This window comes from Aulostomus chinensis, chromosome 19 (genome assembly GCF_037954235.1).
Source record: "Aulostomus chinensis isolate RoL2024-O1b breed Wild chromosome 19, RoL_Achi_v1.0, whole genome shotgun sequence".
NCBI classification, from domain to species: domain Eukaryota; kingdom Metazoa; phylum Chordata; class Actinopteri; order Syngnathiformes; family Aulostomidae; genus Aulostomus; species Aulostomus chinensis.
In genome coordinates, this window is record NC_141338.1 from 7466168 (window position 1) to 7488685 (window position 22518).

Genomic DNA, 22518 nt, shown 5'->3' on the forward strand with positions numbered 1-22518 from the left:
TACGTTAAAAACCCAGAACATTCTCGGGAGCGTATTAAGGGTTCTGTAAAACACTACATCATTGTTTACATGTTGTCTATTTGTTTCATAATGAGCCCATTTTCAGACAACAGCACATGTCATGACTTGAGTTTGATTAAAGAGAGGCCGAAATTAAAGTCCTGTGCACATCCTTTTAACAAGCTTAGGTAATCTGTTGCAGGAAAAAAAAAATGAAGAAAAAAAAACAAACTTGGCAATATATTTCCCTGCAATTTTCTCTGGAAGTAATTAATCAACGTCATACGAGGGCAAGCCTTAAAAGATTTCAAATATTTGCTGAAGTACCCCCTTGTTCCTAATTATATCTCCCTGCTTGTCCCCCTCATTATTTAGAACTACCCACAAAAAAAAGATGCGGTGCTGAATGGGAACCGTCACACATCCAGCCCCCTTTTCAAAGAAAATCTTTAATAGCGAATGAATGAGTAAGTTACTGTGCTGCAATAAAGGCCTTAATGAGGTAATTTTATTAGTTGCGGCTGCCCAGAACTGTTGGCTACAGACGGAGGAAACAAACAGAGAGAGGCAGCACACAGAAAATTAGTGTTACTCCATTAATTAATGTATTAGTGTGGGCGGCAAATTAACTGCCCCAAAAATCCTCTATTCAGGGAAGATTATGATGAAAAAATACATTGTTGCCCTCCGACGTAATTACAAGACAGTGCAAATTCAATTCTAATGAGGTGAAAGGCACCCCCTTAGCATACATCCCTTATTTCCCTCCTAAAGGGCTCGCTCTTATTGAGGCCTAAGTTTAAGGAAGTATTGAGAGTGGAGGAGACAATAATGAGAGATCGGCTTGGCCCTTACTGCTTTATATGCTGCAAACAGGTAAAGAGGATTGAATGGCTCTCTTTCTGGGACTCCTGGGGGGCCTGTCTTCCCAGCACAACAACACTTGGCCCTGAGAAAAAGGTCTGGCTGAGGAGCCTGGAGACTGAATGGACCTGTGCTGCAGAGGGTCAAATTGAATGGCCACAAGTTTCTTCAGTGATTACAAACTATGTTGTGCTGGCACAGCCTCCGCACATGTACACAAACATGGTCGCGCACTCACACACACACATCCATCCCCCCCTTCCACCTCTCCCTCTCATTGAGTTATCTTTACTCAGGCTTTGTCTCCTCTAATTGGAGCTGATGAGGGACTAATTGGTAGCTTTTTTACAACACCCAGTACTTAAGCAATGGCAAGCTGAGGGAGGCAGCATGAGCGGAGTTAATGAGAGGCTTTGCACAAATAAAAGCTTTAAAATGGGCCTGTTTCACAGAATAGAAGAAAAGGAAAGTTGAGGATATCTTTTGTGTCCTCCACATCTTTCACTTATGTGCAGGTATCTGAAAAGAAGAGGGAGTGGTGGAGGGCATGCAGTGGTTGCTGAAACGTTGGGCACTTGTGCGCATAAAGGGATCTGTTCTGTATTGTTTGGGGCCCATCGTTTAGTGTGTCTGTTAATAATGAGAAAGGGCTGCTCCTCAAATGAATGTGGCAAAGTCCTTGGGGGGACAACAAGTGCCCTCTCTTCCCTGGACCACACTGGACTGTGTAGAAGCAATCTGGAATAAAGGTTCAGTCCCTCTGCTTCATTGTAAAGGGTGAGTATGCGGCCTATGTGTGTAGAATTGAGCCAACAAATAAAAACGCCAGCTTCGCTAGGCTTTATTTATTGAAGAGTGACGTGGAGGGATCGTTAAATCCTCCGTAGATTATGATCTCAAAAATCTGACGGATAATCGAGCTTCCCGGATTGTAATAAAGACATTATTATGACATTTTGCGGCTGAAGAGCACAGCGCGTTCAACCCGGTGACGTTTCCTCAGCATGTTGTCGTCTCAGCAGATATTCTCCTCATGTGATAATGCTTTGCTTTGTGTTTTCAGTTGAATAAACACCATGAAGCAACAGGCTTCATTTAACTAAGCTCGGGTATCATACCGGGAGGTGACAAGCCACTCTCCCTTTCACACTGATGTGACATCACTAATACAAACATACTTCATAGCTTTGTGAAAAATATAACATTATCGGGCCTGAAAAAGTGGAAATTAAGTAGAAAATGTTGATAATGGTCAAAAATGGGAGAGAAATTTAAAAAAAAAAAGCCAGCTCAAACTTCCTGATTGTCCAATATTCAATAGTGCAGCCATCTTCCTGTCACTACCAACATGTTTACCACAACATCCCGGTTGTAATTCGCTAGCCAAATATTTGTGCTGACTCATGTGGTAGGCTATTCACAGCCTCAGTGACCCATTAACATCCTAGGGGTTCCCATTGTGCACGTCTAAATTGAACCATTAGCATTGCCATTGTCATTTAAATCCTATATTTCCTAACAAAGGGTGTGGTTTAACTCTCTAATGAGGACTTCCTCAGACACAAGAACAGAGGCCTCTATTTCTCTGCTCCCTAAATCCACTGGAAGCCTGTTAAAGGTCCATGAGTTTTAAATGTTATCTGAGAGTTAATAAATCATTTATAATCTAATGCGGTCCACTCCAGATTTCTAGTGCTCCCGCTGCTGGTTCGGTGAGTAAAGAGTTTCAAGACCTCTCCAAAATTTGATCTTTAAACTTTTCTGATATGTTTGTCCTCAGAGTGGTGGACAGTAAATGTCCTCTGATTGTCCAGTACAAGAGTTATTAAATATGGACATAACAAAGATGCAAAAACTAATATTTCATTCTCAGAGTAGTGCACATCTCTAAAATGAAGTTTGACACACAGACACTGAAGAAAAGATGAATTTTGTGGCGTTAAAATGTAATTTGTTCCCACGTGTTCCCGTTATTCACAGCAACAAAGTATCAAGATAACCTATAAGTTCGTCCAGATCTTTGATTAATTAGTAATAAACATAACTAATAAATAGTGTAACATCTCGTGGACACCAAAGGATTATTATTTTGTGTTGTCCCTCCTCGTAGCGTCAGAAGAACAGACACCTGTTCTTGTTTACGAGATAGAAACTACGTATGAGTTGAGAAGTCAAGGATGAATCAGAGCTTTCGATTTCATTTTGTTTGGTAACTTATTTGTTGTATTTAAAACATAAAGAAGTAAGTTCTATGGTAAGAGGCTTGGAAAGGTCGATACAAATCAAAACACCAGCATAGTGCATATATTTTGAGTGACCAGAATCCCTTCATGTGAAATGACTGCAGTATAAAACCTTTTCACTGTAAAGCCTCCCAGATCTCTTCTTCCTGATCATTTGCCAGAACAGTCAAAATCCCCAGATTAGTGTCGCCACAATAGCTTGTTTTGTTCTGGGTCTCGTTGCTGAACCCGTAATCACAGGCGGGCCCACACAGGAGGGGTTGCTGTGCTTCCAGGAGCGTAAAAGGAAGAAGCCGGTGAAAGTAAATAGAAAGTGAGTGGCACATAATTGTGTCATCTCCCGTCTCCCGCTGAGTCTTTCAGACTGAGGTTGAAGCTGGTGCAGCCGTCGCGGCCATAGGTTGGCCACCTTACACACGCTGGCGCATCGCGGCTAAGGGATGGGAAACACTACGGATTAGGGCACTTCTGATTGATGTAATTAATAAATATATTCACCTTCAGTTTACAGAAGTTAGCTTGGTTAAGGTTTCCCATGAGGTGCATGATTCAGAAATGAGAAACACAGGTTTCAAAGTTCTCCCCTTATAAAACAACACCCGTGAAGGCAAACTTTTATTACAGCTGTGAATCGAAGCAGGAACATTCACAGTAGAACTGAACTCAGGGCCGGTTCTGATACTGGTAACACCTGGTGCAACATCCGCTCAAAGCTCCAGTTCTGTCTGAGTTAGTGTGGTACTGAATACCAAATTACTCTTAATAAACAATTCTGATAAATAGCGTTAAGGATTACCAATCAGTGTTTTGGGTTTTTTGGGTTTTTTTTTTGCACTAATCAATACGCTGTCTTTGTCTCCTTTGACCAGGACTGAATGTGCGCCTCTGACATTTCAGGTCAACTATTCACAGCTGATGTGTTACGAGACTGCAGAAACCAAGACGGTGAGGAATTCTACAGGGATGGCACGTTTTTGTAGCCCGGCCCAGAGGTTAGCATCGCCACGTGTGCACGCGTACGGCATTTCTACACAGGATTTTCGAAGGTCGAACATAAGCTCTGTGGCGCACAAACGTTCTTTCCAGGCTAGAAAACACAATGTTTATGATTTCTGAGGTACAAATGCAATCATTAGCAGAACTAAGCTATGCCTAGTATGCTAGTTATGCCTAAAAGCAATATGCCGGGGGGGCATGACTTTAGTGTCACCATAATTAAGTTTGCACTTCTTCTCTGGTCGTGATGGCCTCTTTAGATTTGTCCTAGCCACATTTATTTTTTTAGCAACCACCATTTTAAACACACATTCAAAACACTTTGAAATCCATGCATTTTATTCAGTGGAAGAAAATGTTATAATATATTAAGCTGGTAAAGCTTTATTTCAGGTATTTTACTAGAAACAATATTGCCTTTAAGATGAGGAAACCAGATGTTTAACAATGCAAATGACTTCCTGGTTTTGTGACTCTTTCCTGTGTCTAAGCAGAGGCCGCAAACAAAAAGGTTATGCGACTTTGCAAACTGTACAACGGCTCTGTCCACGCTTTTATACGGTCTATGGCCGTGACACATCAACTTATCAGGAGAAATCAAACATGCCTGTTAGCTCAAATACCAAAACTACACATGGATGCATTGGAGACTGAGTTACACTCACTGAAACAAGTTAAAAAAAAAAACTTAACTATCATGTAATGTCTGTATATTTATATACATCTTAAATATATTTATGCTGGGTTGCACAAAGTGACAGGTGGCCTCTCATGTGCTTCTGAATCAAAGAGAGAGAGAAGGAAGGGGGGGGGGGGGCTCCTCAAAAATCGTCCAATGAGAAAACGCCCTGTTGGCCCTACAGACATCCCGTCATGCTCGTGGGCCGAGCGCTACGTCAGCAGTGATACAGAAACATGGCGGTGTCCATAGCACAACGGCCGGCTGCCACAGCTCGTACGTTGATGTTAACTTTCCTCACAACCTTTTTATTTCAACGCAACGTCTGCGACATTGCCGCAACTGCCACGACGCTAGAAGAACCACCTCACCGCCGTTTCGAGTACAAATACAGCTTCAAAGGACCGCACCTGTCTCAGACGGACGGTAGTATCCCCTTCTGGATCCACACTGGAAGTAAGTTTCCAGAGTCCAGCTGTCAACATCACAAAGCTGCGGGTTAAAGTCGTCGGGCTAGCCGAGGCCGGTCATGCTAGCTGCTTGCAGGGTGTTCAAAAGAGGCAGTGTTTGTTGTGTTCATACTAAAGTGACTCTCAGCCACGTCTGTATGTATGTATATATATATATATATATATATATATATATATATATTTATATTTATATATTTATATTTATATATGTGTGTGTGTGTGTGTGTGTATATATATGTATATGTATATATATGTCTATGTACAGAGAGAGAGAGACTTGTAATTCAAGCCTGTGTGCTGTGACAGTGCTGCGTGGACACGCTTGCAGTATTGAACTTTCTTGCTGATGAAACAGGCCTTTGGATTCTTGCATCACACTCAGCTGTCTGCACTAAGGTCTGCCTGACAGGATGGTGTCAACCTGAGTCAGCACTGATCCAGGACCTGCAGAAGTTCAGTGGATGCTCTTAATATATGACCCTCACCTACATCAGTCTGCACTACTGATTGCTGCTCACGCAAGTGTATCTAATAACCACAAAGGACCCACACACGTATAATATACAAATCTGCTGATTAACACCTCATATGCTGCTGAACTTTATGATACGTTTTGATTGCATGTGGTGGGTTAATAGTTTAGTAGCAGCGTCTCAGAAGCATTCAGTTCAGCAGCACAGCACGTTACTTGGTTGCAAACATATGTGACTTGAGACTCGGACTCAGACTTGGGCTTTGGGACGTGTGAACATTCTTTATTTGACACAGCAACAGAACCATAGTGAACATCTGCAGCACATCTGCTCCATTTATCATAATGTTTGGATACAGAAGTGCAAACTAAAGAACTGAGGGATGGAGGGATACTTGACATGGACCTCAGACCTTGAGGTGGACTGGCCCCTGAAAGGCTTTATATGGAGTTGTGACAAAAGACTCGAGGCTTGACTTGGTCTTGAGAACAAAGACTTGAAATCTGACTTGAACCCGTGACCAAAGACTTGACACTGTACTTGGGTTTGCCCCTCAAAGACCTGAGACTTGACTCCTCAAAGACTCGAGGCTCATGATGGAATTTTAAGAAAGGACGTATGCTCATCTCTGTGGACACCCCCCCCCACCAGATGCCATCCCCAGTGCAGACCAAGTGCGCATCACCCCGTCCCTCAGGAGCCAGAGGGGCTCCGTCTGGACCAAGAACAAAGTTAGCTTTGATCACTGGGAGGCGGAGGTGACCTTCCGAGTGTCTGGACGAGGCAGGATGGGAGCAGACGGCCTGGTAAGAGCATTTTTAAAAATTTGTTTATAATTGTTTTTAAGGTTTACTTCATGTTTTCTGGTTCACAACCAAAGACTCTGACACTGACTTGGCAAGTTTGATTTAAATCATTTGGATTCTTGTTTATTGGACTGTTGTTAAATAAACGATTGTGTCTAGGCCGCTGCACACTCCCACAGGTGTGTTTACTAGACTGGCAGGACTACAACTCAGGTTGTCATTGGGTTTTCTTTAGGTTAGTTTGTTTGTCTTTAAGCAGAAGGACACAAAAACCAGGAGACCAATACTCACTGAACCTGGTGGCTGCAGCCTGAGTCCAGGAAGAATCCACTCGATGTTTGTGTTTGTTTGCTGCCTTTTTGTCAGCGAATGTCTTGGTGGGGTCATGCCTGTCTAGATCTTAGTGTTTTCTGTTTTAAGGAATGTGTGGCCATGAGCATTAACCTTTAACCCAAAAGAAATAGAAAAAATATTTGCTAAAAAAAAAAAAAAAAAGTTTGTGAACCCTGATCATTTTCCCACAATGCAATGCTTTGAAGAAGGGAAGCTCATGCATGCTAGAATCTGCTATAACGAAGAAACATTCAAATAGAGGGGGTGCTAGCGGGGGGGGGGGGGGTGCAGGCGGCGCCTCCCATCTAAAAATTTGCCACTTCATGGTTCAGGTCATGTGACATCCTTCACAGGAGGTGGCATCATCTCTGATAATAATAGAAAGAAATACCCCAATAAGTAACATGCAGAGTAACATTACGTTTAATGAAAAGCTAATACTCTTAATCTTACACTTTGATCTCATATTGAAGAAATAAACTTGTAGGTTGAGAATGTTGATAAACTTAAAAAATGCTGGGGATGGTTGTTGTTGTTGTTTTTTTTTTATGGTTAACAAACGTATTGGTCTTTGTCCGACAGGCTGTGTGGTTCACCGCTGCTCAAGGCCTGGACGGTCCAGTTTATGGAGCGTCGGACCAGTGGAACGGAGTCGGAATCTTCTTTGACTCTTTCGACAATGACGGAAAGGTTGGTGTCAGATTTGCCTTCTCTGGATTTAACAGCGCGGTTGGTTTGATTAACACCGATGGCGTCATTTCCCCTTTAGCCTCCAGCGTGAGGTAGCATTATAATGTTATGCAACATCAAGTTACTGTCAGTCAGGCTGTACCACATTAGCTATAGCACCTCTGAGTGTAGTGGACTCATTTAATGGTATGTTAGCATTAGCTGGCTAATTCATCAGGATGAAAGAACATGAATGACTAAATATGTTCTCTCATTAGAGTCAATATCAATAATGATTATTTCTAATTTACATAGTAAAATCCTTCTGGAGCATCTGGCTGTCTGTCCAGCGTGATGTTTGTTTCTCCGTCACGCAAAACAAATCTTGAATGGGTCTCGTTTTTATCACAGTTGAGGATCAGGTGAAGCAAAGAATTTCCTCAGGATTAAAATGTGTTCTCTCCTTCCAGAAAAATAACCCAGCCATAATAGTGGTGGGAAACAATGGCAACCTTGTTTATGACCACCAGAAGTAAGTAAACATTTCCATTGTGACGTCATCATCAACTCAAATTTTAACAATTTAAAGAAGATTAGGAAATATGATTATATTTGCTTGGAAGTAAATAATCCTCAGTCTCTGCTAATCTGCCTCAGGCCGGGGGAAGCTTTGACTGTCAGTGCCGTTTGTCTTAGAGGCCCCAAAAATACAGACATTAAGGCTTTTCACTTATTTAAATAAACAATGGTCATATTTTCCTCTACTCACATCTAACAACAGAGCTGGAAGTAAAGATGTATTGAAATGTTGTTCTAATGCAGTGACGGAACCACACAGGCCCTCGGTACATGTTTACGAGACTTCCGGAACAAACCGTATCCGGTCAGAGCTAAAATAACGTACTACAAGAAGACACTGACAGTAGGTGACGACATCAACGTTCACCCACAAAGCTCCCAATGAGCCAGCAACTCATAAATGCATCATTAATGTAATTTTCCTGATCTTATTATTTGTGGTTACCATCGATGATTAGTTCTTCTCCTCCTCCTCAGGTTATGATCAATAATGGCTTCACTCCAGACAAAGAAGATTATGAGTTCTGTGCAAAGGTCGACAACATGATTATTCCTGCCGAGGGCTTCTTCGGTATCTCAGCTGCAACGGGTGGCCTAGCAGGTATTATTCAGGGTTTAAACGGTCACGAAAAACCCTGGAAAAGTCACAAGTTTGAAAATGGAGACTTAGAAGCCTGGAGAGGATTTGGGGAAAGTGGAAAAATAAATGAAACTAGTCCTTAGCAGCAGCCCCTGTCACAGTGGTCCTAACCCAGTATAATATAATAAATATAATAATAAATATCCCGCAGTGTAAAGTGGAAACATAATTGTTTTTTTTTCTGTTCTTTTCTTTACCAGATGACCACGACGTTCTGTCCTTCCTGTTGTTCAGACTCTCAGAGCCAGGCAATCAACCGGTAACTACATTTCACCAGAGCACCCGTTACTCTCCCAACCCAGCGATTCACTTGTGCACCAATGTGTGTCTGCGTGCACCAAATAGCCCAAAGCACCACCTCTATTGAGCTGAGAGAAGGGTTTTTTTTTTTTGTCTTTCCCATTGAAGCCCCCACCTGAATCAGAGATTCCAAAAGAAGAGAAGGACAAGTACCAGGAGGAATTCCAGAACTTCCAGCAAGAGCTCGACAAAAAGAAAGAGGAGTTTCAGAAAGAGCACCCAGACGTCCAAGGAGAGCCCAGTTAGTGTTCAAGCAGCCCAGTCGCTGATGTCAAATACATGAAATATATCAAGTGCACAGTTTTTATTACCCTGCAATTAGCTTTTATATTTACGAACAAACCAGGTGGGATTAAGGGGGCAAATTGATCATCATGTGATAAACGGATATAAACATGTCCAAATGTCACATGAACAGAAGATGATTTAAAGTAGGTAACGTTTAATGTCGGCTCTTTTAGTGCCAGACCCTCTGTTTATTCATTGTTATCGTGTGTGTACCCTCTGTAGTCGAGGACATGTACGAGAGCGTGAACGATCGAGAGATCCGTCAGGTGTTCGAAGGCCAGAACCGCATCCACATGGAGATCAAACAGCTCCACCGGCAGCTGGCTATGATCCTTGACGAGCAGCGCCGCTACGTGTCCGTCATCACGGACGAGGTCGCCAAGAAGGGAAGCAACGCCGAGTCGGGACAGGTGAGCGTGCTGTTGTGCAAGACATGGTTCAGGTTGATGGGTGTAGAGTCAGAAGTCATTTAGGTTGTTAGGGAACTCCAAATACTGATTTGCTTTGTTTCTGCGAGGCTTCTAATGATTTATTTATACGTTGTTTATCACCGTAAAAAAATTAAATCTGATTCTGGGGTCCCAGCTGATTGTGATTAGGCTCCAATAAAAGATTACCACAGGGGGAGGGGGGGCATCAGGATTCGGAAGCCACTGCTCATTCTTGATGTCATTACTGTGAACTCCAGTGAAGTTAAACAGTTTTTTCTGACTTTTGATCAAACAGCTTTAGAACATTAAATGTGCTGAGTCAAACCTCCAGGCTGATGCGGTTCATTTGTCTTTCAGCCTGACAGCCAAATGTTGAGCTCAGTGGTTGCCACACAGCAGGAGGTTCTCCGAAACCTGAACGAGTTGAGGTGAGTGACATCACTTGTTGTTGAGCTTTCTTAAACACTGGCTCTTGTTTTTGCAAGGCACGAGTTCAGTGATACACCACAAACAAAATACAAGCAAAAAAACAGGGGAGATCCTGGCGGTTAAACCCCATCAAATCAAACTTAATCTCAGGGTTGTGGCTTTACAGGTGTCTGATAATCCAGTTGAGGGCACAGCCTCATTCACTCTGCCGCTGTAGACGTGTCGATCGGCACTAACCATGTTTGGAATAGAATTAATATGCATAATCAGACTTTAAATGATCCGCCAGCAGTGTCTGTTTCCTGACGTGTTTGCTCAGTTGAGGCTGCAGACTCACACATCATATTTTGAGTTTTAATTCTTTTGCCTCAAAAGAGACAAACGGCTGTAATAAAGTACATTTGCGGACCAAAGCAAAATATTTACCAACTGGCAGATTTTACCAACTAAAACTGGACTAAATCCCTGAACTGATATCTTGTCAGCTGCGTTCACATACATTCAGATGCATCCTGTCCGAGTCGTCCTAGTTCCCTCGGTGGTTGTGTATAGCATCGACATGATAAATAAAAAGATTAACGACATTGCAGGAGCTGCTCAATTCACCGATTCACTTTTTGAAAGTTCTGTCTTTAAATAAGTCACAGAACAAGAATTGTGTCATCGTGATTGTCAAAACAATGGTGTGATTACGCGCCGATCTTCCAGATAAAACATCTTAAGAGATTTCATGATAGTGTGGCTTCACATGACCGTTTGATTTTGGTATTTAGGGTAAGTCGGCCTGATTAGGTGTACAGAATGTAATTTTTGGATGTTTTCAGCTTGTGTCGCCCGCCATCAATAACATATCTTTTGTATTGCTGGACTAAGGTGCTTGTGGGCTTAGTCATCGTGAGCACGCAACAGATTTGACAACAATGTCGCCTTCAAAATCCCTCTTGTAGATTAGTGAGAGGATCTTCATTACGATTCTTCTCAGTTTTCAAAACATTAGTAAAATATCCACCCAGAAAAGGTCGGTCACCCTTTTTATTTGCCGTCAGTAAGATAAACCTTCCGCCCTTTCAAAACCATCGCATTATTTATTCGATAACGGCGTGTTTTTCCCGTCACCGCGATTTGATTGTGTCTTAATTTTAACACACCAGCTGCATAAAGAATTAATCAGAATCACAAGATATTAAAGATTTCAGTTTATGTAACATTAATCTCTCATGTATCATAAAAGAACCAAGCTGTTTCTATGCCCTAATTCCAACCGGACATTCATGGTGATTTTGCATACATGATTTTCTTTATTATATTGTTGACCCATAACTCAACACAGACTGCTACACTGCCCTAGAGGCCCTTCAGTGAGCACAGGAGGCATTTCGAATGTATCACATAGGTGTTTTAAGGGGAAGAAAAGCTCAGGATGCTGAGATGTGTTGAGTAAAGAAGTTGCAACCTGACAAAAGGCTGCAGCCGCCCCCTCTAATGTGCTAATCTGAGCGACTGATCTGTATTACTTTGTAGATTAAGTACTCAGTTTATTCTGACCCCGTCTTTTCGACTTCATAATAGGACTTTATCTCTGAGACTCCAAGGAGGGCTTTCGGCTCATAAATGGGTCACTTGTAGTAGATGAAGATTAGATATGGGCTTTAATAAATGCTCACTTACTTTCTCAAGGGAGATTTTTTTTTTTTTCCTTTCTCCTAGAAACAAATTAGATTTTGTTTATTCGTCATCCCTGTCCATCCTTTCAGACTGCGGCCATGTGGTCAAGCAAGAAAAGGCCACATCTTAGCACCATTTTGCCCTTATCAGATTAGTAGTCTTTAAATACATCTGTCATGTGCAGGCAAAACATGGTTTCCCTCCAAATGATTTCTGGTTCCAATACCACCATCACCCCCCCCCCCCCCCCCCATCCCCACGGGACGTCCGATTTACGCCGCTGGAATTCCTTTCATTTGTCAAGTCACTTTTTTCCTTATAATCGTCTTACATGTGTTTAAGATGATAAGGGGAACTCGCTGCTTGCTCCCTGTGAGTAATCAACTTTAAAAAATTGCATTTTGTTGAGAAATATGATCCAGTCTTGGATGTCTTTATTCTCCTCTGATGAAATTGAAAGTCTCACAGCACTTTGATTTCCACCGTCACCTGTGGACTCCAGGATTTAACAGCAAAAACAAAGTCAGAGGATTTTATCTAATTTGTAATGAATGGAATGGAAGAAAATATATAAACGCACTGAATTTAATAAATCTGAATAGTGGATTAATTTACTTGTAACCAGAATATCTTGTTTTCTCCGGGAGATTAGACGACTATATTTGGGTTTTATCTTTTTGAAGCAGTTGTGTAAGGAAGAATTTGGACCTCCTGACTCTACTTCACCCAAAGACAATCCAGTACATGAAGTGGTGCAGAATAAACCAGTCTGAGTGGCTCATCACACATGATCTCCTCCAACTATTTAGCGTGGCACTCCACACACACACACACACACACACACACACACTCACACACACTTTAAATAGTTGCCTGTCATCAAACTGTTACTGGAGGCGAAGTTAAGTAGCACCAGCTGATAGGGCAACATCTCGTCTGTCGTTTCAACTGAGGAAAGACAAACTCAACATGATTGGCGGCTCGCTGAGTGTGTTTTCTATACACGACAGTCCTTCCTCACCAGCGTGAGACAGTTTTTTAACAGTTGAACTCCTTTTTGAAAAAAAAAAAAAAAATCTATCACCAAATTTGGGCTGCAATTATTTTCCATCAATAGATCAACTGATTATTTCCACAATTTTTTGTTATTTATAACTATTACGTATTCATTCTGTCAAGGGACCAATATAATAGATTTACTGTGACCACATTTATTCGTCTCTACATGTTGTTATTTCGTGACACTGGGACTGTCTTCAGCATCCCATCCCAGTTACCGCTGTGTTCCTCTGCGCTCTCTTTTATTAACCTTTGCTGCTTGTAATCTGTTGTAAGAACATGTTTTTATAAGGGATTAATTTAGTAATCATGACCTCTTTTTTTTTATCAGATGGTAATTTTCTGTTTTTCAAACTTTAAATATGGAGCCTCTCATGAATAGGGATTAAAAGATTACATTTGGACAAATTATATGACTGTAAATAAATGATACGGCAAAGAAAATGTTCTGAATGTCATATTTGCCAACATGTGTTGGATTGTGTCAAAATTTCAGCCGCATTGCTGAGATTATGTTTGCTATAAAAAGGCTGTTGTGTTTAAGATGATTTTTCGGGGGCGAGCGTGTAACATTGGGCCTTTTGCCAATACTTTCACAACTGATTTGGCTGGTAGTCGATGTTTACTTACGGCAGTATTATTGATGTTAAACAATTTATATGATATTCACGTTTTGCACGTATTGAAAAACACATCTAGACATTGTGAATTTGACCGAGTAATGTTCACATATAGCCAAAATGTTTCTAAGTCCATAAATCACATTATCGCATTTTTTCCTTCTTATAAATAACAAATTGCCAAAGATGATTAAGTCTCTTCTTAATAATTCCTGACTAAAACAAATCTGCTGACAAATACTAATATATTTAAAACATAGACGCCTGCCGATGCGGACGACGTGTTGTTATCATCTCTAGTTATTTTCATTTTTGTCTCCTCATTTCTGCAGAAATTCCTTCTACGAGTCACTGAAGCAGATCGGCTCCGCCCAGCAGCAGGGGAACGCCGTCGGCATGGGAACATACGAGACCATCCAGCACTTCAATGACATCAAGGAACATTTGCACACAGTCCGACGGGACGTGGAGCACCTGGTGCAGCGGAATGCTCAGGTACTTTCGATTTGACTGGTTTATAAATCAGCCGAGGATGAAATGTGTGAGGATGTTTTATTGTCCTGAGATCTGTTCCCTCATGCAGAACCCGGCTGAGAAGGTTACGAAGTGCCCCGAGCTCCCGCCGATGCCCTCCTGCTTATCAACAGTTCATTTTGCAGTCTTCATTGTCGTGCAGTCGGTTCTCTTTTTCTGCTACATCATGTACAAGTAAGGCTGTCTGTTTATCTCACAATTCACGTGTGCATTTAATGTTCTGATGTTCTGTATCTTTCACCTCTCCTTTGTAGAAGCCAACAAGAAGCAGCAGCAAAGAAGTTCTTTTGATGAAACAAATTTACTGAACTGTCAATTTTTGGTATTTTGGGGGGGGTTGATTATTTGCAGATTGTAAGTTATTCTTGAAAAAAAATAGATTTTGTGAAAGAATTTTGTTTTAATTAATATCAGATTTTTAATTTGAGTAGTAAAAAAAGTTGTGGATGAATGCCAGCGTGATGTAACATGATCCTTGCAGTATTTTTTTTGGGGGGGGGGGGTTGGAATTCATTTGCAGGAGCTGCCACAGTCCCAATTCACAACAGTGAAAATAAAGACCCTGTGTTTTGAAATGTGCAATTTTGTATAAAATGCTCAACTCTCAGTGATGAGAACTCAGAAAGCAGGTCCCTGCTTTGATCCAGTCAATCTTGTCAGAATCTGACATATCCTCTGAAGAATTTAATAAACAGAGAACACAAATCATCTTTGGGCTGCTCATTGTTTTCTCCTCTCACCACGTCTGCTTTGAATAATGTAATAATCTCTTCTTCTCTCATGGTTCCAGTTAGCGGCTATGATACAGGTCTGCACATCTACATCATCACAATTTAAAAATGCAAACCAGAACTGAAGACGTGTTGGCCTGTCCATACTGTATAAAATCAGTCTGGATTTGAGTGGTGCAGTGGTCAGCACTGTCGCCTCACAGCAAGAAGGTCCAGGGTTCGAGTCCCGGCTCCAGCACAGGATCTTTCTGTGTGAGTCTCCATGTTCTCTCTGTTCCTGTGTGGGTTCTCTCTGGTACTCCAGCTTCCTCCCACAGTCAAAAGACATCAAGAGGGGACGAGGCTGATTGATACTCTAAATTGACCGTAGGTGTGACTGTGAGTGTGAATGGTTGTCTGTCTCTATGTGTTGGCCCTGTGATGGACTGGTGACCCGTCCAGGGTGAACCCTGCGTCTCACCTGAAGGCTGCTGGGATAGGCTCCAGCCCCCCCACAACCCTTAACAGGATAAGCAGAAGAAAATGGATGGAGTATGAACAAACTCTCCCCAGGACCACCAGCTCTTCCTTCAATCCACTATCTTAGATTTTTCCATCATCTATTGAAAGAAAAGTCATAAAATATTCATTAGTCTGATGCGCTGATGTCACCATGATTAAGACACCTTCAGGAAACTGATAACTTTGTACATCCTGCAGCATATGATGGGGCAATCAAGACACAGCAGCAGAAGTGGATAGTCAAGTTTGAAACATCAGTAATACACGGTATTAAGGAAACAAGCAATATGAAAGACATTGACATTTGTGATTGTGTGCTTTGTTTTACAGTTGCATCAACATGTGAGATCACTCACTTTGCACTGCTGGAGAAATGTTGCGCTCTAAGAAAGGTCTGCTGTGTGTGAACTGGTGCAGGTCTGTCTGATGATCTGCTGCATGTCCCTTAACTGTCCCCGTATTTCCTCTGTCAAACTGTACAGAGCTGAAGGGCTGAGCATTATAGGGTTAGCAAACCTGCTTCATGCAAAACTTATCATAACATGACGGTCAGCTGGTAACCTACAAGTCTTTCGACAAGCTTGCAGATATGTTGGGAGTAAGAAGACTTTGCTCCTCCTCCTATTCTGTCAATCATCCTCCCTCTAAACAATAGCACAGCATGAAGGATGGCTCCGGTGGGGATCAACAAGACTGTAATCCCGCTCCTCTCTCCACTCTGCCTCAGCCCTATAAGCTGCACACAGGCCAGTCGTACTTTACTAATATGATTAAGCGACCAGTGGGCGGACGTAGCCAATGTGTTGCCTCAAACTGATGCCACCCACATCTCCAAAACCATTTTATTAGGAATTCTGCTACTAGTTTCGGCCAAGAATGCCCAAACTGTCAAATAAATATAAGCAAAAACATTACCAAAGGTCTGCGTGATTTAAAAATAGATAGGAAACAGGCCATCTGTCTCTTAGCATAGTGGAGCAGGGAGGATTAAATCCAGATTATGGCCGGGGCACAACGTTGTGTGTGCGTGTGTGATTGTGTGTGTGTGTTTGTTGCTTGTCGTCAGTGTGTCCTTGGCGCCATAGACAAGCAGCAGGTTAGCTAGAGAGCTACCACTGGATTTAACAACTAAAGCAAGAGAAATCGGACGGCACCAAGGGAAGCGGGATAGTTTTATAAAAACATCCTCATCCTCGTAGAGTGAAGCAGAACTCAAGATGGCTTTCTTGATCAAGAGCATGATTGGGAACCCCCTGTCAGGAATGGGTCTTGGTGGTGGAGGTGATAAAGAAGAGGAGGCCACCCCCTCAGATCCAGCCAAAGCAGCAGGGATGACACGCGAGGAGTATGAAGAGTACCAAAAACAGTTGGTGGAGGAGAAGTAAGTAGGCAGTACTCCATTTTGAACTGATGTCATTGGCCCGCCGACAACAGGATGGCTGCAGAATGGGCAGTCTGACCTTGAGAGCTGTCGGCTATCTCAACACAACCTTTCACTTTTGGGAACTTTAAATTTTATGCAACTAAACATAAAAGCCCATTTTAATGAGATTTTAGAGGGGCATCTCTTTACAGACCCGCCACCATATTAATGTCTGACTAATCCACTGAGGCTCTAGGTTATGTGGGACCTCTCAGTTATTTTCATAATCTGACGTTTATTTCAACGATTGCTTTTCGATAACGTTACACCTGATGGGCACCTGTGTAATGTCTGTGTCACCCAAGGCTCTTTACGTGCTTTGAGGAAGGGAGTTTCACATTTGAACTCAAACAATTCAAAAAAAAAGGAGGATCAGTAGTTCATATCCGGCAAAAGCCAATACGTCAATAATATATTCACAGTTTCATGAAGGCCACTTTTGATTTAGCTACGCTACAAAACAGACACAGCAATTGATATTATATGCTCAGCTGTTCATGCAAAGTATTCCAATGTTACTTTTATTGCATCTGGAATATCAAATCTATGTGAGCAGATTTTTTGTTTTTTGTGCCCGTCGGTACATCATGATCTGTCTTAAAAAGTCCTTGTTTCACACATTGATGTACAGGATTAAGTGATAAATTGTAAAATTAGCATTTTTTTTATATAATATTCAGACCAGCAAATAATGATCAAATGTCATATTGCATTTTTAAATAAAACCACTTGTTTGAGGAAACAGTGTGAACGTTTGATACCTGAAAAATGACAACTGTGGTAGAATTTGTGACAGGATAAATTTTGCAGTAAGCCTGAATTACATAACAAGATTTATCCAGCCTCTCTCTACTCATCTTTAAAGAATGATTTCATTTATTCTAGAATAATTCTTTGTGAAACAAACAGAATGTCATTTCTTGATCTCAATGTTGCCTCAAACAGAAATTGAGTGGATATGAATTGTAAAATGCCTAAAATTCTCCTGTTAAATATCATACCTGTAGAACCTTGGCGGTCACTTTGAAGAATTTTCCTCCGGCTCCTTTGCAGTTCCTGTGTGTTGGCTTGATTTCCAATCGTCTTGCCTCAGTCTGACCCGATAATCCCGGTCTTTAATTGGCTGAGGGAAAGTGTCACCTCAGAAATGACAATATGCAGGATCATAGTGCAAAACTGAAAACGTTACAGAGACCCTGTAATAATTAACAAATACACAGGTTTGTGCTTCAGGGTCTACAGATTTAGGGATGTAGGTCGAAAGCAAATTACACATTCCATGTTGGAGGGGAAAAAAACGGCAAAAATATCGAATAAAAATCAACCATTCATATGATTAGAACTGAATTTATCTTAAAACTACTACAGAACACACGACTCCCTCCATTAACATCTTTTTTCTGCAGATATTATTTCCTGCTCTCATGATATTCGGGTGAATTGGACTCTTGACTGAGGATGCTGCGAGGAGTCGGGTCATGCGGTGTTTAGGTGCATGCCGAGGTGAAGATGCAGTCAAAGGAAAAATGGGAAACCTTTGCACTGAAAAACTTACCACAAAAAAACCAAACAAACTACGCTACCATGTACACAGCCAGGTGGTCACAGCCAAATGTAAAGCAATGAAATTCCTAATTGCTCATTCTTCCAGCTGTGTATGCAAAAATATTTGTATTTCTATCTTTTAAGTTTTATATTTTTCTGTCTCTTTAAGGATGGAGAGAGATGCAGATTTCTTACACAAGAAGGCAGAAAGGGCAACACTGCGGGTGTGCCTCCGAGAAAAATACAGGCTGCCCAAGGTAAACACTACAAGTACTGTGGAATACTATGTAATACTATGTATCATGACGCACACAAGAATTTCCACTCCTAGAACACGTTTAAATACATTATCAGAGAGTACTGATTACATATTTGTCTTGCAATAAACTGCAGGATTGCTATAAAATCAGCACTAAACTGCTTTTGCTGTGAAATATTTTCAAGATCAAACATAAATTATATATATATATAAATGTATATATATGTATACACACACACATATATATGCATATATATATACACACACACACACACACACACACATATATATATACACACACATATATACACACATACACACACACACACACACACACACACACACACACACACACACACACACACACATACTTTCCCTCTCCTTTTGATGAAGTAACTTTAGATGACCTAATTAAAAGGATGTTCTCCGGCCTGTACGGATCTGCCTGTACAAGCACAGTACAAAATAAAGGTGGCAGTTTTAGCTCCTGTTGTCTTTATCTAGCAGCAGAACTTGGCAACATCGGGAGGTGGAAATCATGCCAATAGATTAGAGAGAGCGACGTTCTAGCAGCGTATTGCACCTCCAGTCTTATGAGGCCAGATGCCACTGAGCAGGTGTCCCAGGCTCATTAGGGAGCACCGGGTGGTTGGAACCAGTTCTCTGTGAGGACTACACGCTTTACTGGCCCTTGTCTACCATTTAAAGGCATTTTTGGAGTAATGGAGGGAGCAAAGAAGGTATGTTGGTATTCTATTTCAACCATTTAAAAGATAAACAAAATAAATGAGCATTCTAATCCTTTCAATCCAATTAGTTGTGCTTGTAATTAATGATTTATGACAAAAACAACGGTTTTGTCATATATTTATTCATCTGAATGCAGCAATGACCTTGGCAATTGTAGGCTTTGCTAATAATGCAACAAACACTCCATTGTATTTGAAAGAATGGGAGCCATGCATGTACCTTGAGGGCAATAACAGGAGAATATATATATATAAATCTAATTATTTTTCTCTAATGATGTTTACATTCCATGCCAGCTCACAACAAAGGGCCAAAGTGCCTTCATCAAAACTGACGCGTGTTTTTAAATAGACTTTTCAAAACAACAAAGCATCAAAAGGAATCCCATTCTGTTCACTCCTTTTCTTGAAACGGCCGAGTGGGTGAGAACACGAGACGAGAGTGCAAAACAAGAGTAAATATTACTTGAGTGGAAACAGGAAGATGGCGTTGTTATTCTAATGGAATTAGGGTCTCGTGCCATCTATAGACGATATCTTTAGACTATCGTTGGGATTTCCAGTGGAAAGGCTAAAGCAGGTCCGACATAATCCCACAGATTGAAGTTTAAAGTAGTCACAGTACAGCGCCTATTGCATGACTATACTAGATATTAAGTGATTAGACTGGGTTTTGTTTGGGAGGCTCGAAATGTAACATTTCTATGATGCAATGACACATACAGTTAATCTGGAAGATTCATACCTGATTCATAAAAATACAAAATAGAATAACATGGATTAAGACCGACCCTAGAGATCATCCACTTGTTTATTCCCTTGTTTGTCTTATTGTTTGTGTAGAATTTGAAGTCACACCCAGACTGGCGATGTTTTCAGTGATTAGAGTAAGGAAAATAAAAGGACTTCTAGGAGTTGTCCTCTTGTGGGTGTTATATATTCAGCGTTTGATGGAGTCGTGAGACGATATTCTGTCGATATCAGACAGGAAAACAGTCCGCTAATCCTACAAGAACCGTGTCAGGAAGCTGTTTATCAATCCCATGAATATTCAGTCTTTCATCAGAAACAATGAAGAAACACCTCACTCGCATCTCGTACTGATGCAGATTTGATGAGGTGACAGAGTGGCCTTTTGCAGCAGTATTTCTGAACTATTTTACGACACCAAGGAGGTTTTTACGATAAGATAAAACCTTTATTCGTCCCTCCGTGGGGAAATTCGTTTGTTTGAATGTCCATTAATAGGATTACTATTAACTTAGTGAAGGGTTTAACACGAGGAGAGGAGGAGCCCATTGAATTTCAAGATGTCTTCTTTTTTTTTTCTTCATGATTCTTTTTTCCATCAGAGAGATATGAGGTCATTTGTGTGCTCAAGAGCAGTGGAAGGATTTCCTGATTTGCTCGAGGAACGCTCGGAAAACATCATAAAGGATCTGCCTCATTGCTTAAATGTTTTCTTTTTTTACCCGCCCCTCAAACTTTGAATTTTAACTAATAACTAAAATCAGAAGAAGCAGGAAACTTTAAAATCTGCGATTTATTAAGGAAGGATATGCTTGTCAAACACTGAGAACGATGCAGCACTGGAGTGGCCCTAGAGAGAAAAAACTGTGGGAATAGAGAAAAAACTCCCCTCAGTGCAGTCCCTTTCGGGCTGTGATGTATAACTCCTCGATAAATATAAAATAACTCATTTGAGGGAACAGGTTATTTCTTGTGGTCTCTAAATACTTTTTTTTTCTTTCAATGCAAAAAACCCTAAACTCTGTCTATGGCCACGCAAGGCCTCCGTAGTAAACAAATGTGACAAAGCCGATCTGCTGAGATCAACGTACATCGTGAGAAAATGTTAAATGTTTAATGGAGAAAAAGCTCAACATATGTAAGAAATTCTCACCGTCTTTTTTGTCCTTTCCCGTCTGCAGAGCGAGCAGGATGAGAACATGATCGAGATGGCCGGCGACGACGTGGACGTGCCAGAGGAGCTGCTCAAGATGGTGGATGAAGACGCCACAGAGGAGGAAGGCAAGGACTCCCTCATGGGCCAGATTCAAAACTTGCAGAACATGGACATGGACCAGCTGAAGGAGAAGGCCTCGGCTACCGTCACCGAGCTGAAGAGCAAAGCAGAGGAGAAGTGCTCCGTCATGTGAACGATGAAGAGGAGAGGAAGTCGAAGAATTCACGTCAACATGTGGGAGTCTGCCGAAGATGTTTTTAAGAGTCAGGGAGTCAGTTACATTTGTATTAAAAGCACTGAAACCTATAAAACTCACCAGGGCGTTACATGGTCATGAGGTCAGTTTCCCCCGTTAGCTTGTTATTGAACGGCTAGTCTTTGCAAATTATCATCTCAATCCATGGTGACCATCCAGATTAAATCCCCTGGTTACCGTTTCTTTTAGAGAAATCATGTAGAAAAGTCATCTTCCCTGAAGATTAGCCTCTCCACATCCCTCCTCTGCTCTCAGTCCCCAACACGTTCAAAGGCTGAATATCTCTGTATATTATTATACATACTTTGTTCTGTTTGTTGTAAAAATGAGACGGTTACGTCCCCAAAAGTGTGTTTCCAGTCCAACACTTAAAAAAACACAATCCTGTATGAGTGTTTCAATTTTCCTGTTGGTTTGTTGGTTATTCTAGGTTGTTGTTTTTTTTTTTTTTTTTTTTTTGGTGTACGGTATTTGAACTACTTGTGATATTTAGGTTTTTTTTCTTCAGATTTGACTTTAAAACTCCTCCACGTACACATTTGAACTGTAATAAACACATTTGAAATACCTGCAGATAATTGCACAAAGAATCCTTTTAAAACTCCAAATGCAATGTACATAAACGCGAACGAAATATGTGAGAAAAACAAATATGTTCTTCCAATAAAGATGTATATTGAATACACGTGATGTATCTGATTTTGTCGCGATGTTAACATCAGCTATCAATTCGTCAATATCAGTATCGGCGGTTATCTTGAATGAAGACCATCGGACGCCCCCGTGATGAAGAAGGAAGACCCTTGTTATGCTGCAGCGTGGGGGGGGGGGTGGGGGGGTGGCTACGACCTCACACTATAGCTGATCACGTTTCAAATCCTTAATTGGATTTCCAAACGCTCTGAAATTCTGTCGAACAGCGATTAAATTACATGAAGCTTAACTAAACACAATTAATCTCATCTACCTGAATCAGAGCTGAAGCAGTGAATACAGAAATAGGTCTTTAT

At 41.2% G+C, this 22518-nt stretch overlaps 2 protein-coding genes across 2 annotated transcripts; both read left to right on the top strand.

Moving 5' to 3' along the window:
- The first annotated feature begins 4986 nt into the window (after window positions 1–4986).
- On the top strand, window positions 4987–14778 carry lman1 (lectin, mannose-binding, 1). The gene is made up of 13 exons (XM_086186756.1): window positions 4987–5238; window positions 6377–6531; window positions 7447–7554; window positions 8004–8065; window positions 8356–8455; window positions 8590–8713; window positions 8953–9011; window positions 9161–9293; window positions 9563–9750; window positions 10129–10199; window positions 13877–14039; window positions 14128–14252; window positions 14333–14778. The coding sequence occupies exons 1-13, from the start codon at window positions 5019–5021 to the stop codon at window positions 14367–14369; spliced, it is 1545 nt and encodes a 514-aa protein (XP_086042882.1). The 5' UTR covers window positions 4987–5018; the 3' UTR covers window positions 14370–14778.
- A 1400-nt stretch (window positions 14779–16178) lies between these two features.
- Window positions 16179–22189, top strand: cplx4a (complexin 4a). Its single transcript, XM_086186757.1, has 3 exons — window positions 16179–16691; window positions 18448–18535; window positions 21218–22189. The coding sequence occupies exons 1-3, from the start codon at window positions 16528–16530 to the stop codon at window positions 21443–21445; spliced, it is 480 nt and encodes a 159-aa protein (XP_086042883.1). The 5' UTR covers window positions 16179–16527; the 3' UTR covers window positions 21446–22189.
- Window positions 22190–22518: the final 329 nt, after the last annotated feature.

Bases quoted from the DNA above. Each gene is read 5' to 3' on its own strand.
- lman1 (XM_086186756.1), top strand. From the start codon at position 5,019: ATGGCGGTGTCCATAGCACAACGGCCGGCTGCCACAGCTCGTACGTTG. The intron at 9,012-9,160 runs GTAACTACATTT...TTCCCATTGAAG, and splicing joins CAGAGCCAGGCAATCAACCG to CCCCCACCTGAATCAGAGAT. The intron at 9,751-10,128 runs GTGAGCGTGCTG...TTTGTCTTTCAG, and splicing joins GCAACGCCGAGTCGGGACAG to CCTGACAGCCAAATGTTGAG.
- cplx4a (XM_086186757.1), top strand. From the start codon at position 16,528: ATGGCTTTCTTGATCAAGAGCATGATTGGGAACCCCCTGTCAGGAATG. The intron at 16,692-18,447 runs GTAAGTAGGCAG...TGTCTCTTTAAG, and splicing joins AAACAGTTGGTGGAGGAGAA to GATGGAGAGAGATGCAGATT. The intron at 18,536-21,217 runs GTAAACACTACA...TCCCGTCTGCAG, and splicing joins AAAAATACAGGCTGCCCAAG to AGCGAGCAGGATGAGAACAT.